The sequence below is a fragment of the Homalodisca vitripennis genome, chromosome X (assembly GCF_021130785.1).
Source record: "Homalodisca vitripennis isolate AUS2020 chromosome X, UT_GWSS_2.1, whole genome shotgun sequence".
NCBI classification, from domain to species: Eukaryota; Metazoa; Arthropoda; class Insecta; order Hemiptera; family Cicadellidae; genus Homalodisca; species Homalodisca vitripennis.
Genome location: NC_060215.1, coordinates 92,106,291 through 92,120,622, shown reverse-complemented (window position 1 = coordinate 92,120,622; position 14,332 = coordinate 92,106,291). Strand labels below are relative to the sequence as shown.

The 14,332-nt window shown below is 34.4% G+C and overlaps 1 protein-coding gene across 2 annotated transcripts in view; it reads left to right on the top strand.

Moving 5' to 3' along the window:
* Window positions 1-14,332, top strand: part of LOC124369445 (tetratricopeptide repeat protein 28) — a 129,830-nt gene that overhangs the window by 75,199 nt on the left and 40,299 nt on the right. For both annotated transcript variants that reach the window (XM_046827451.1, XM_046827450.1), the window contains exons 16-23: window positions 710-968; window positions 2,565-2,712; window positions 3,058-3,219; window positions 4,972-5,153; window positions 6,022-6,243; window positions 6,358-6,503; window positions 9,654-9,842; window positions 12,440-12,700. In XM_046827451.1, coding sequence (XP_046683407.1) covers window positions 710-968; window positions 2,565-2,712; window positions 3,058-3,219; window positions 4,972-5,153; window positions 6,022-6,243; window positions 6,358-6,503; window positions 9,654-9,842; window positions 12,440-12,700 — 1,569 coding nt within the window. The remainder of the gene's footprint in view (window positions 1-709; window positions 969-2,564; window positions 2,713-3,057; window positions 3,220-4,971; window positions 5,154-6,021; window positions 6,244-6,357; window positions 6,504-9,653; window positions 9,843-12,439; window positions 12,701-14,332) is intronic.

Below are 14,332 nucleotides of genomic sequence, written 5' to 3'. Positions count from 1 at the left end.
TCCAACTTTTGTACATTTTTATTTGTAATCAATTTTTTTAAAAATATGTTTAATGTGTTTTTTTTTTTACTCCTGGGTTGTATTTTCATGTTTTAGCTGTTACTCCTGTGGAACAGAACCTAGTGACGTTCCAAGACGTCATTACTCCTCAAAGGGTTAATTTTTGTAGTTTTTAATAATTCTTTAAGAGGTTACCTTGTCACTTCTTATAAAATCTGTTTTAAAATTGTTTCTTCCAGATTTAATGAGTGAATTAAGTACTTAATAAATTAATATTTGTTATGCACAAGCTTTTTCCATCACAAAGTTATGACACTCACTTATTGCAATTTGTCAGTGAATATTTCTGATTAAAGAACGAGTAATAACATCTTGATTTAATCGAATATATGCTTTAGTATTTTTTTAAATACTACCGTACCGATACTAAATGAAATGTTTGATTAACTTGACCATACAGAAAATACCTCAGTGATTTTTACCTTTATTCATACCCAAGATAGGGAGTTAATCAGCAGCTACTGTGGTCAGGAATTTACAGATAACATGTTATGCTGTGCAATTTTTATTTACTTTCTAGGCAACTCTTGTATATTACTACTGTTTCCAAAATTTAAAGTAAATACTCGTGCCTAAGCTAGCTAAAACTACAACTCATTGTAAAGAAATTACCAAGTGAAAGGTAACTGATAGTAAATTATTATTTCAGCATGTGCTGGTGGGACTTGGGAGGAGGGAAGAAGCTCTGTTAGTGGCAGAGAGAGGGCGCACGAGGGCCTTTGTAGACTTGCTTCTAGAGAGACAAGGTTTTGTGGAACCAAACTCAAATTGTAACCAACTGCGCTATGATGCCACTCCCTCGTCTGTTGAACAGCTTGTAGATATTGTCAACAGGCAACGAGCCTGTGTACTGTACTACAGTCTTGCTGCTGGCTTTCTGTATTCTTGGTTCATTGTTCCTGGTAAAGGTAAGCTGAGATTAATGTAATACAGTGAATAGTTTTAATAAAATAACAGATGAAATATCATGTAGAATGATTGGGATATCATGTTAAAATTGCATAGAGAATAAAATTTGGTTTCCTATCATCATCTAAAAATATATGATTCTCAGGTGATTATTATTATTTACTTATGTCATATGGAACTTTAGCCAGTTAACTGAATATATGAATTTATAATTTAAATAACAATCCTCAGTACATAGTTCTCGCTTTTAGTATTAAAAACTAATTAAGTGTCTACCATCACATAGTTGAAGCCAACGAATTCCACCATTTATTATCTTTCTTGTCAGCACAATGGAGACTGAGCAAACCACCTGGGAAACAGCGTAAGGAACAGTTATTGACAATATGCTCCGTAGTTTGAGCCTATGCACTGCAATCACATGATTCTTCTTGTATCAGTTCCCATTTGAAATTCCAGTGATTAAAAACCCCAACATCATCCCAGAAACAATTCACTAAAATCACCTCTTTCCGTGCCCATGCCATTTAATGCAGTCAATGGATCAGATAACAAGAATTAGGTCTGTTCCTCGAACGATTCCCAGAAAGTCAGCCAGCTTGTCTTTGGTGGAAATTTCAACTAGATCAGGGAAATTGAGAAGATGTTGCCCTATTGGCTATTATATATATATATATATATATATATATATATATATATATATATATATATATATTTGGGATGGGGAAATGGTATTTTATTTAACTGTTTGATCAATGCCTCCCTGTTTCAAATTTTTGTTTTGAAAGAGTTATGTTACATAAAACCAGGACCCGTGAGAGAGGAGTCGCCATGAGGGTTCCACTTATCATCCTCATGAAATATCTATACATTTTTATTCCCAAGTATTGTGTTTGTTCTTATTTAACACTATCTAAATAGATACCAAGCTTTTTACTAACTAACTGTTGCATATATAACACAGGTTTACTTTGGGGTAAATCTTTGAGAGTGCCAAAGTCAATTGTGAAGGTGATTTAAGTAGATGCTCAGTTCTCATGTTGTGTTGTGAAAGCGATATCGTCAGTGTAAATGAACTTTCTTGACTGTGTGCCAAAGATATGGCAATATACACATTAAGTAGCAGAGGGGTCAAAACGGACCTCTGAGGTCTGGCATATTTTAATTGCCGAAAAGCGCTTACCTTGCGACCCAGAAAACCTAAATTAACCTGTTTCTGAAGATGGAGTTAAGAAATCATAATAGAAGGGAGCATGAAATGAGTTGGTAAAATTTTAAAACAACCCTTTAATGATAATTCTTTACTATGATAAACAGATCCTCAGAATCATGAAACACAATTTCATAGCATAACTTGTCCACATCCTACCTTTGGTAGGTTGAGACATTTGAAACATGATATGAAAGTTGTACATATCTGAAATAAGATAAATAATCATTTTTGTGTTTTAACCGTATAGTGCCAGTTGGTCATGTTGAGGCAGTGTGTACTTTGTGTCTATAATGTTAATACAGTTAGGGTCATTACCCTTCCTGTAGTTCCTTTCAAGAAATTGTATTTTTACTGTCTATAATTCAATTGTTCTTTTGTATAGGCATTGTGAGGTTCCATGAAGTAGCAGTAAGTGAGACAGACCGAGAGGGAGAGGACAGTCGTGGAGGGGAGGAAATGTTGACTACTACGGGTTCTCTTCTGGAGCACTACGTACAGAGCGTCAGGGATAGTTTAGGAGTGCAGTCACAGTAAGTTGAAACTATTACATTCCATAAGTATCATAATTATTTAAGCTGTAGTTGTATTCTTGTCCCAAATGATTTGGTCCCTCTGGGTCCTGTTGTAATCACAGAGTTGAAATAATCTATCCTGGTTTATCATGGATTATTATAGAAAAGGTTTCAAAAAGATACTATGAAAATAAATAAATGTGCAAGACATGGCCAGAAATGTTGTATATTTATGAATAAAGATTGATTTCCATTACTTGAATATAAAGAATAATATTATATCACTAACTTCCTGTGTACAGTGTATTGTATACACAATACTCAATTGATATCTTAATTATGTAAATTTGATATTTGTTGCAGAAGTGGGGAGTCAGATATAGATACATCAGAAATGTGGAGTCAGCACCTGGAGGAGCTAGGAGACCGTCTAAACCAAGACGCTGACCGTAGTGGTTTCTTAAGGATGGTCAACCGTAATCACCTCTTTAATTCCAGCAATTACAGCCTCAGTAGTCTTTTCAGGTACAATGGCAAAGTTTCTTCTTTCCAGTATTCTTGCTACTTATGAATGCAAAATTTAAGTTTTTTTTTAAGTATTACAGTAATTTAAAACCAATTCCAGCAAAAGTTTTTAAATGGAGTGCATTTTGAACTTTACTTGTCTTTAGAAAGGAGTGGAAATCTATTGTTGTTGAATATGGTGGGTGAGCTGGGTGAAGTATTCATAAGACAATCACAAGACAGATATTCTGCTGGTGTCAAAAGCGCGGGCTTGGCAGTAGCACATTCCACTATAATTAAAAGAAACCTCTTATTTATTAATTAAAACTAACCAATAGAGATACAACTACAGTACCAAACCAAATGCCAATGTGACGATTGTCAAAACTAATAGGAATCTAACCCATGATCCTAAAATAGATTTTTTGTGGATTGTATTTATTTATCATTATATTTTCTGAATATAATCAATTTTATGAATCAAATTTATATATTTGCATTGAAATACTACGATACCATCACGTTTTCATCGATACTAACGGTGATGTTATGCCTCATACTTGCCCAATATTGGTGATGAAACTATAAACCCTATAAGTTCCGTGACCGCTGCAGTAATAACGCCTCCCAGATATCATTCCTCAAAATTGTAGATTTTAGTGTTATAATGATTCTTGTAATGAAATAACACTTGTTATTTGTCACTGACATCATCATTTTCACTAAAATCAGATAAGTCCAAAAGTTTCAACTATATATCTTCTTTGATAACTATTTCAATGTCATGGCATAATTTATTTGTTTACAAACAACTAATCGCGCTGGTGAAAGCTTAAAAGTATGGAATCACAGGCAAAAAAAAAAAAACCAAGTAATTTATAAAAATGCCTGACTCTTCACAAACAATTCTGAATCCAGCACACTCCAATATTACATATTGTATTAAATCTATTCTGGTTTTACCTGTGGCTTAATACTCATAGTAATAATTTACATTTGCCTTATGCATCTGTAATTATCGTGTATTCGTTACACAATTGTGACACTGGACCTGTACGTGTTAAACTTAATGTATTCACATTTTTTTCCATCAAGGCCTGAAGTCTGTTTTCAAAGTTACTTGCTTTTGAAAGATTTTTTATATTTGAAATCCTAATCATTGAGTCACCTATAATGACCAAATTCCCCATTACTGTACATTTGTCAGAATATATAAAATATATCTGCCCATCTGCCCCGTGCATATAGAAATTACAATATTAATTTATGAACAGCATTCTATACTTGTCCATGACAGTGTTAAAGACCAATTCTTTCATATACATGTTAGCCACTAAGAATTTACTAATTTATCAATCAATTTTAAACGGCTCAGCAGTTTTAATGCTCTTTTTCTTCTTTATCTGAGTGCTCCTATATCATTTACTCCTTCATGTTTAAGAAAATAATTCAATATCCTTTTCAATGAGACTTGTAAGTAAATTTATTCACTTTAAAAAGTTACCCTTCACCAGCTATTTAAGTTTAGGGATCAGTCATTAAGCAAGGCAAAGTCGTATTCTGCAAGTCTAAAAACCAGTCCTAGCAAGGATTCCCCTTCATGTTATCATCTTTTGTATACTGTAAGCTCCAAAGTTTATGTTTCCATCTAAGATGTGGAAATGGGAATTGTAGCCAGTGGTTCATCCAGTAGACAAAACAGTCAGATTCTGGTTGGGGTTGTCGTCTTAGCCTTCCTAGCAACTACTCTTAACTCCTGAATTTGTGTTTCAGCCTGGGTAGTGTGGGAGGAAGTGTAGCTAGTGGATCAGCAAGTAGGCATGGCAGTGTCAGGTCCCGCAGGCCTAATAACCAATCCTGGCAGGGGCCCTCCTGCCTTGCCGCTCTTTACCAACTGCTTATAGCTCCCTTTGAAGACTGCCTACCTACTACTTGTTCCAAAACTTCAGGACCTTGTAAGTATTATAATATTATATAAGTAATATAATAAGTTGTACCAAAATACGTAAAAAGTGTTCTCCCTCTATGTGCTAGACATTGTATTCCGTCATTTTGACAATAGAGTTTGTGTTCTGGAAAAGTTGAGAAGTTAACTGGGCCACATAGCATCAATTGTATTGTTTTGTGAAATCAAAAGTAATTTCTTTATATGCCTAAAATTTCTGTTGGAATAATTTTTTTCCCTTGTGTTGATATCACTAAACTATAGCCCTTACAGACGTAGTCCACACAATTTTGCAATTGGATTCTTTGTAACATCTCAGTAGTCTCCAGGTCTATAAAGAATAAACAAAAAAACACAACTTTTTTCAAGTAAAAATCATGATCCAATAAGGATTGAAAATCCTTATACAAAATAGAAAGTTGCCCTGGATATATTTCAAACTATAAAAATCTGTATACTTTTTAACTATACCCACATGTGCAAGTAAATCAACACTGATCTTTTGGCCAATGCTTGAATTTCAACACAGATTTCCAGTGTAATAAAGTGATTTGTTATTCAGCTTTCAAGAACAACAGCCACACTATACTCCTGTATTTTTGCCCCCAAAGACCCCATGTTATCAGTTCCTTTCATGAATTACTTTTTAATATTGTGTTTAAGCCAACATTTAAAGAGTATAGTCTGTTGTGCAATATAATCTTAAATTATCAGTTTTATGTCAATATTTTATATATATATATATTTTATATTTATAATCAATTTTTTATAACTATCATGTATGACCTCTTAATGATGACAATATTATAATGTTCTAACTGATAGTGTAAAAGTTGATTTGTTCAAGGACTTTAGGCAGTATAATCTAAATGTTTCAGTACCCCATGGAAAGGGATGCTCGGGAAGGCGGGAGCTGTTGCTGGTATTGGAGGGAGACCTCTACTTAGTTCCTTTCCCCGTATTGAAACCTCCCCCAGCACCAGATGCCACGTCCGAGTACCTGAGTGAGAGGTTCAGTCTTCTTGTAGTGCCTTCTCTCACCTCCCTGCGAGCCAATCAGAAGTCCCGCAGCTCCAACAGTGGCAAGAACAATGAACAAGGTATGACTCTTTATTACTAGGCAATAAATTCATTACTAAATCTGATATGGATTTAACATATGGTTTTAACATACATATTATAATATTATTTAACCAATTTATGCACTTGTGCAGGTAATATGACAGCACTGGTAGTAGGCAATCCTCGACTTCCATCAACAGTGACTGAGCAATGGGGATGGAGTGATATCCCCCATGCAGAGCAAGAGGCTGCCATGGTCGCAGAGATGTTGCAGGCCAAGGCACTGGTAGGCTCTCAGGTAAGCTTACCTCATTTCAGAGTCCTTAACCCTAGTTTTAATTCTCTTAATCTCTTAACTATGACACCTGCCTTGGTTGGTTGTTTTTGTGTCCAAATATCCTAAAATACCAGTGGATTTGAAAAATCTTATAGCACTATAAACCAGTAATCAGGGCATTATATAATGGTTGTAATATGAAATTATAACATTATATATAAAATATAAGTAAAACACTGTGTTATACTTATTGAAATATATATGGAAAAATAATTCCAAATAAATCAGCAAGTGCTTGGGCTTTTGGTAGTTAGTAAAACACCCAGATACAGTCCGAAATCACACGTGTTGTACTGATAAAGTGTCTTTTCTTTTTTGGCAATGATGACAACGCAGCATCAGAATGAGTGTCTCAGTAAAGTGGCGCCATCAGAATGAGTGGCGTTGAAGTCTCGTCTTTTCTCCCCTCCCACTTTAGCAAAGGGAAAATTTCCATATCTGCAAGACAATAGACAAATCTGTCACAGTTACAATATGATGTTCGATTTCAGCATTAAAAACACAAGGAGTATATTAATGTTGTCAATGTTTATCTAATTCTCAGCTGTTTACAGGATATATGCCTACACCACCTAAAGGGTTACATTAGTCTTCGACTTATCAGATTTACACTATTGCGTATACTCATTATTCACAATAAGTCTCAAACAAGTTGGGCTAATTTGTTCTCGTTTTGTTCCATAAATAATTTAATAACCCTCTACATAAAATCTTTTGTTGAAGAAACAGTTCATAAAAATGTTCATAATTGATCCTATAACTTTAAAAGTGACGTTTGTCTTAGTAGTATTCGTGGGCTACAGCAACTTAGCTTCTTGTGTGAATAAATGTTCTTATTTGATTTATCAGATGTAATACTTATTTACTACAACAGGTTTGTGTGTGTAATATGGACATTGTAAATTAATAGCATGTATTCATCATGACCCATTATACAGGGTGTACATAAAGTCCTGCACTGGTATAATATTTTCTAAACGATAACAGATAAATGAACAAGATTTGGTACATCAATACTACATCTAAAAATCTACTTTTTGAAGGAACTATCAGTTTTCTGTAATATCATGGGGACGTCCCGCAAGGAGTCGGAAGGAAATCTTAAATAGGAGCATAGGTCAATATGCACATCATTTTAAAGGGCTTATCTAGCAGAGTTTAATGCCGCAAACCGCACTCAAAAAGATTGATCCAGTACAAAATGGCGGCTGTTCAAAGGTTTTACTTGGTTACATTTCATTAGTAGCCATAACCCCGGTAAAGCAAAACTGCAACCAAACGAATACTGCAGATAAATACTACATTATGATTGTCAGTTGTACAGAAGTGAATTATGACGTAGGTTATCCTCAAGGGTTACAAATTTGGTCCTAATATATTGGTAACAGTGTTTAAATAGGCTCTTACGTCAATGCCGTAGTGTGGGGGTGCTCCGTCCTGTTGAAACCAGATATTCTGGTAATGTTCTCCAAACATGTTTCGAAGTGCTGGTGTAATTTCATTTTCTAGCAAACGTTAATATGATATTGCACTTAAATTTCCTTCAATAAAGAAAGGACCTACCAACTGGGTACCTATCACACCAAGCCAGACATTCACCTTTAGTGAATACTGCGTATGTGCTTCCCGCATCCAGTGAGGATTTTCGCTACTCTAGTACGTAACGGCAATTGTGCCTGTTTACACTTCCATTCAGCATAAATGAACAATCGTCTGAAAACACAATATTGTTTGCATCAATTTCGTTGCAATCTATTTTGGCCATCATAGTTTCACAAAATTCTATACGTCGATCGAAATCAACTTCGTTGAGTTCGTGCACCAAATGAACTTTATAAGGCTTAAAATTAGACCCTTTCAGAATCTTTTTAACAGACGTAACAGAGATGTCATGAGTTTGTGTTGCTGAGCGTAGGGACTCTTGCGTATTCTCAATAAATGAGTGCAATACATCTAAAGAGTTGCCTTCAGTTGTCGCAGTAGCGGGCCTTCCTGTCCTATGACGATCGGAAACACTTCCTGTTTCCATAAAGCGTTGAACAGTTCTCCCTACAGTTGTTCTAGAAATTGGCTGCCTCTCGTGAAAGTAGTCATGAAATAAATGGCATGCTTCCTCGTGTGATCGTCCGTTGTTTCCCCAACCAACCATCATAAGAAGTGTTATACGTTCACGTTCGTCAAGCAACATAGTGTAGTTGAAGAACTACAAGCAATACGACAAACTCTTTTGTACTAAAGTGCACTGATAGAAAAGTTGGACAGCACTACTAAAACAAGAAAACTAGAATAGCCTACTATGAATAGACTGGCTAATTGGAAAGTCCAAACTGCGACCCAAAGATAAGAGCTTTTTAATTGTTACTGTTATCAGGTTTTCCCCGTTATCAATATATTAGGACCATATTTGTACCCCTTGAGGATAACCTACGTCATAATTCACTTCTGTACAACTGACAATCATAATGTAGTATTTATCTGCAGTATTCGTTTGGTTGCAGTTTTGCTTTACCGGGGTTATGGCTACTAATGAAATGTAACCAAGTAAAACCTTTGAACAGCCGCCATTTTGTACTGGATCAATCTTTTTGAGTGCGGTTTGCGGCATTAAACTCTGCTAGATAAGCCCTTTAAAATGATGTGCATATTGACCTATGCTCCTATTTAAGATTTCCTTCCGACTCCTTGCGGGACGTCCCCATGATATTACAGAAAACTGATAGTTCCTTCAAAAAGTAGATTTTTAGGTGTAGTATTGATGTACCAAATCTTGTTCATTTATCTGTTATCGTTTAGAAAATATTATACCAGTGCAGGACTTTATGTACACCCTGTATGTAAAAATGTATGAGTCATGTAAGAGAAGTTTGAAATGGCAATATAATATATATATATATATATATATATATATATATATATATATAAAACATTTCAGCTCTTTACTTAGGTATCTGAAACTGTAAACAATGTATATTTAAAAATACATTTTACATAACATTCAACTTAAGTCATAGTTGATATATTTAGGTTTCATCGCACTCAGTTGACAGAATTCGAGATATTATCTGGCTTAATAAAACATTACTTTTGTTACTAAGACCCCCTGATGTTCAGGCTAGCAAGGAGTCAGTGCTGCGTCAGATTGGGGAAGCCGAATGTGTCCACCTGGCAACCCATGTCTCTTGGAAACTGTCAGCCATAGTCCTGTCCCCAGGTGATGTTGTTGACTCTCAACACTCCAAGGCAAGACCCTTCTACCAGAGCCAAGGTGACCACTCTCAAGTCGAGGAGGACTGTTCAGAGGTATTGTTTTTATTATCATAACGTCATTAAGTTTTACATTTTTTAACATTAAAATAAATTATTTTTAAAACGATGCTCTTATTTTGCTATGGTATCAATTACATTAAAAAAGAACAAAATTCATTACGAGTTATTAACCCTTTGACGCTGGCGCTATTTGACGTGCACTGTGCCTGAGTGGCGGTGCGTGCGAGACCTACCTGCCCTCGCTGGGCGGCGGGATTTCACTCAAATCTCACGTCCCGCGCATCGTTCTAGTTATTTGCCTCTAACTTTCTTATTTTTTATTCAATTAGTTCCAAGTAAAGTTTTTATTTTGTAAAACTAAATTCCTTTTATTTTGAGTTAATCTTACAAATTTTCCATCAGTTAACATATGTGTTTTACAATAATTTAGTTTGAAAAACTTGTGTTTCATTACATTTTAAGCGTGTTTTGCGGTAAAAAAACATAGAATGAAGCTGTTTTCAAATAGTTATCATTGAAATTAGTTTTAATATCAGTATAGAGCTTATGTTAGATTTTAATTAGAAAAGAAACATTTTCTTTGGGATAAGAGTACACCAATATGTTTTTATAGTAACAAATCGTATTGAGTAGAGTTCAGGAAATTAAAGTTATTTACACGGATTGAAATAGATTCGAGTATGATTTTCAAGTCCTTTTAATAATGTAGGATGGTGTGATACCTTTAAAAGCAAGGATCCAAACACAATACTACGTCACAACCACTGCAGTAGATAGTGGATTTCTTCTCTCTTCCGGCTTTGCGGCACACTACACAGCGTCGTCGAGTGTTGGATTGTTTGATTGTTGATTACTATTTCTAGCAGAAAGCCTAGTGGTTTCTCGTATGGTAGGACTCTGAACAATTTGCTCAGTGGGACCAAAACGAAGAAAAAGTCCTTGAACAAGCTTTAATCGAAAGTCACTAAGAGGCTTCTTTGTTCCATTTTCAGGTTTGTGAGAATATAGCTGTTCAGTACAGTGGCATCCAAAAAATGAAAGAATAGTTTCTTTGCAAGTAAATGTTTCAAAACAAAGTCAACAATTTCAATTAGTTTTTTGTGAAAAATACAAATTTTTAAGAAACGAACAAAAGACATTTGGCATGAAAAGGTTAGTTCGTTTAGGAGATACAAAATAAAAAACAAAGTACTAGAGCGCGAGACAGCAGGTTTCCCGCTCGCTACTCAGCCACCCAAGTATACCGGGACAGACACTGTCTCGCGCACTACTCGGCCACTCATCACGAGTGGGACAGACATTGTCCCGGCCGACCTCAAAGGGTTAAAATATAACCCTACTACTGACAGAATGTTTTGTCTTTAGGAAAGCACTAAAAATGTTTTTATTGAACCTTAACTTGATCACTGCAGCAAAACACCTCATGAGAACCCTATAAGCAGCAAAACTGAAAATTCAGGAATTTCTTTCCGTTGATGCTATTTTGGTTCATTATGCAATAAAGTCATCACATTAGATGATATAACATTCTTACGCATAAGTAATAAATGTGACTGTCAGAACAGTAAGAGTAACAGAAACAGTAATAACACCTGCCATTTTGGCATAGTAATTTTTCTAAAAGTTGATATAAAATCATAATTACGAGTTTCATGAGTGATATTAAAAAGGATCAAGGGTGCTCCACTTGACTTTGATTTTCACAATTTTGTCGGTAAAAAGAAACAGAAGAAATATTGTTTTAATAATTGTAATATGAAAAATTATACAAATTCATTTACAAAGAACATTTTAAGGATCTTTAGTTTCACTGACAATAGCCTCACATTTGCATGTTAAACTGAGGTAACAGAAAGTAAGTATACTTTATATAGATCAAGTTAGAAACGTTTCAGAGATCTGTGTTAAGATTGCAGCATGTAACAAGCAAAGTAATGGAACGCCCAGTTTGGACAGTACCGCACAGTTTTAGCAAAGGACACACTACTCTCAGGACAGTAGCCCTCAGAAAATGTGTTAACAATAAAAATTTTAGTCAATCACTAGCTTATAACCAAGAATATTAATGAAATTAGTAAATTGAAATTTTACATAGGTATATGTCTAATCTCTGAGTAGGACCAAAATATGCAACATTTAATAAAAAGTGATAATCCTACAATACGTCATACCAGAAAGAAATATTTTCTGTATTTATATGTTAAATGTGTTCGGACAGATTGAAAGGAAACTACCTAGGTTCACTTACATGAATCACAATCAACAGTTACAATTGAACAAAATAACATATTTTTACTATTAGATCATTCCCTACAATAATAAAGTACATTCATAGATAATAGCAAGTTATTGTCTATCAAACTGCTATTTCAAACAGGACAGTAAGTTGCTCTGTTTCGGCAATGTTAACACATTCTTTTGAGATGAACTCAAAAAAGTTTATAATGGCACAATACCACCAATTTTCAGTGCTTTTAGCTTTTACTTTGATTTACACCAGTGATCCATTTATGTGAGTATTTTTATTTTAGTTTTCAATGTATTAACGTTCTTGTCCTCATATCAACCTCCAAATTTGTACTTGTATGTTGAAGTATCGCTTAAATCTGAATACTGTGTTTGCAATGCAGGCATCGTCAACTCTGGAGCTGCCCTCGCTGTCAGAGTTCCTGTTAACAGCATCAGAGCTGCTGACACTGCGACTGAGTGCACGACTAGTGGTGGTCAGCTGGTCTCACTCGTGCGATGGATGGGCGACAGCTGACGGTGTGGTGGGACTATCACGTGCTCTACTAGCCTCAGGTGCACAATGTGTGCTTGTATCGCTCTGGCCAGTTCCGGACACTGCAGCCAAGATCCTGCTCAGAGCCTTCTATTCAGCTTTACTACAGGTAAGTTAGTGCTTTCTTGATATATTTGAATACTCAAAATAGGAATTTCAACAATAGGTGTGTCCAGTTTTCAGAAATGATACTTGTCTAAGTGTTTTGTTTATCAGACAGTTAAAAATTATATTACCAATTCAATAGTTTCTTTTACATAAAACTTACTTTTATCCAAGATATTGTATTAACATGTTCACGATGACAGCTTGTTTCCAGACTTTTTTATTTGCAGTTGAGTTTTTCATTAATAATGGCAAAAAACCATAATAGTTTTATTACATTCAACGTCCTAAGTATAATGAGAAACTTATGTAGGCTTGTTTTTTCAGGTACCCCAAGTGGTTCCTAAAAAATTAATTTACCTTAACAATTATGCAATCGTGTGCCCAACGGGGTACATTATAATCTAAGGTATTTATTTAAGCGCAGGATCACATTTAACAAACCACCAAGATAAGCAAACAATAAAAGCGCAATAATGAAATGCATAGCAAAGTGTACCCCATCAGGTGCATGATACGCTTTACGAGAAAGCCTGGTGTGTACCCAATCGGATGCACAACCGCAGATCGTGTGTACCGGATGGGTTACACATCTTCATGAACATGTTAACCCTTTCATTGTTATATTATCTTGGATAATAGTTTTTTCCAATAGTGTCAAAGGTGCAATATGAGACGATTCATATACCAGTTAAATACAAAATAAACAATAAATACTATTTAAAACATAATATTTAATATCAAAATGATTTTTTGTAGATTAGCATCCAATTATTGATATTTTCCTTTTTTCTATTATGTTAGTTTTTAAATTTATACAACTACATATTTACATGACAAAACTTAGCTGTGAAATTATTTTGATATTGTTTTAAGGCTAAATGTGCCAAGACTAGTTCTAAACTGAGTCACTATGTAACAGTACCAAAATGAAAGAAATATATTTTCCAAATATTTTTTTTCTTTAATTTTTAATCAATTTTAATTTTGAAAACTGCTTTGTAAAATATATGATCATAGAATTTGATGTATGGAAGCAGACAACTTATTTTATTTATAATAACAACATTACTTTACAGAACTTCTATTAAAATTTGAAAATGAAAATTTGCAAGAAGTAATTTTGTGGGAAATAATATTTATGCATCTTGAAATTTTTTTATTTTTTTTGTTATTTCCGATATTTATCTCATAAGTATGTGTCACCACCGGGCCTGCTACAGCCACGTCATGCCTCTTCATATCAGCAGTTAAATCAATTCATTATAGCAATTACATTACTATCTGATAATTATTTATTTTTAGCTATAACAATTGGAACATTATACGCAAACTATGAAATAAAACTATTCTGTTTGATTAGTAAATGATTTTTCGCTACCTGTTAGATGAATTTATATTCCAATACTACTCTAGCTGTAATATACAATGATAGCTTGTCTACCAGTGTCTGATATTACGAGTGCCATCCATCATCCTCAGCTTTCAGTCCCTTCGATAGCGAATGTGTAAAGCAACATATTGTCTATTAATGTTAAAAAACTACCTAATCAAAAACAGAAAATAAATAAAATTTAGTGTGTTTGCTTTTTAGTTTTAGTACCTGTGTTATGATCAAATAACGGGTTGATAGATT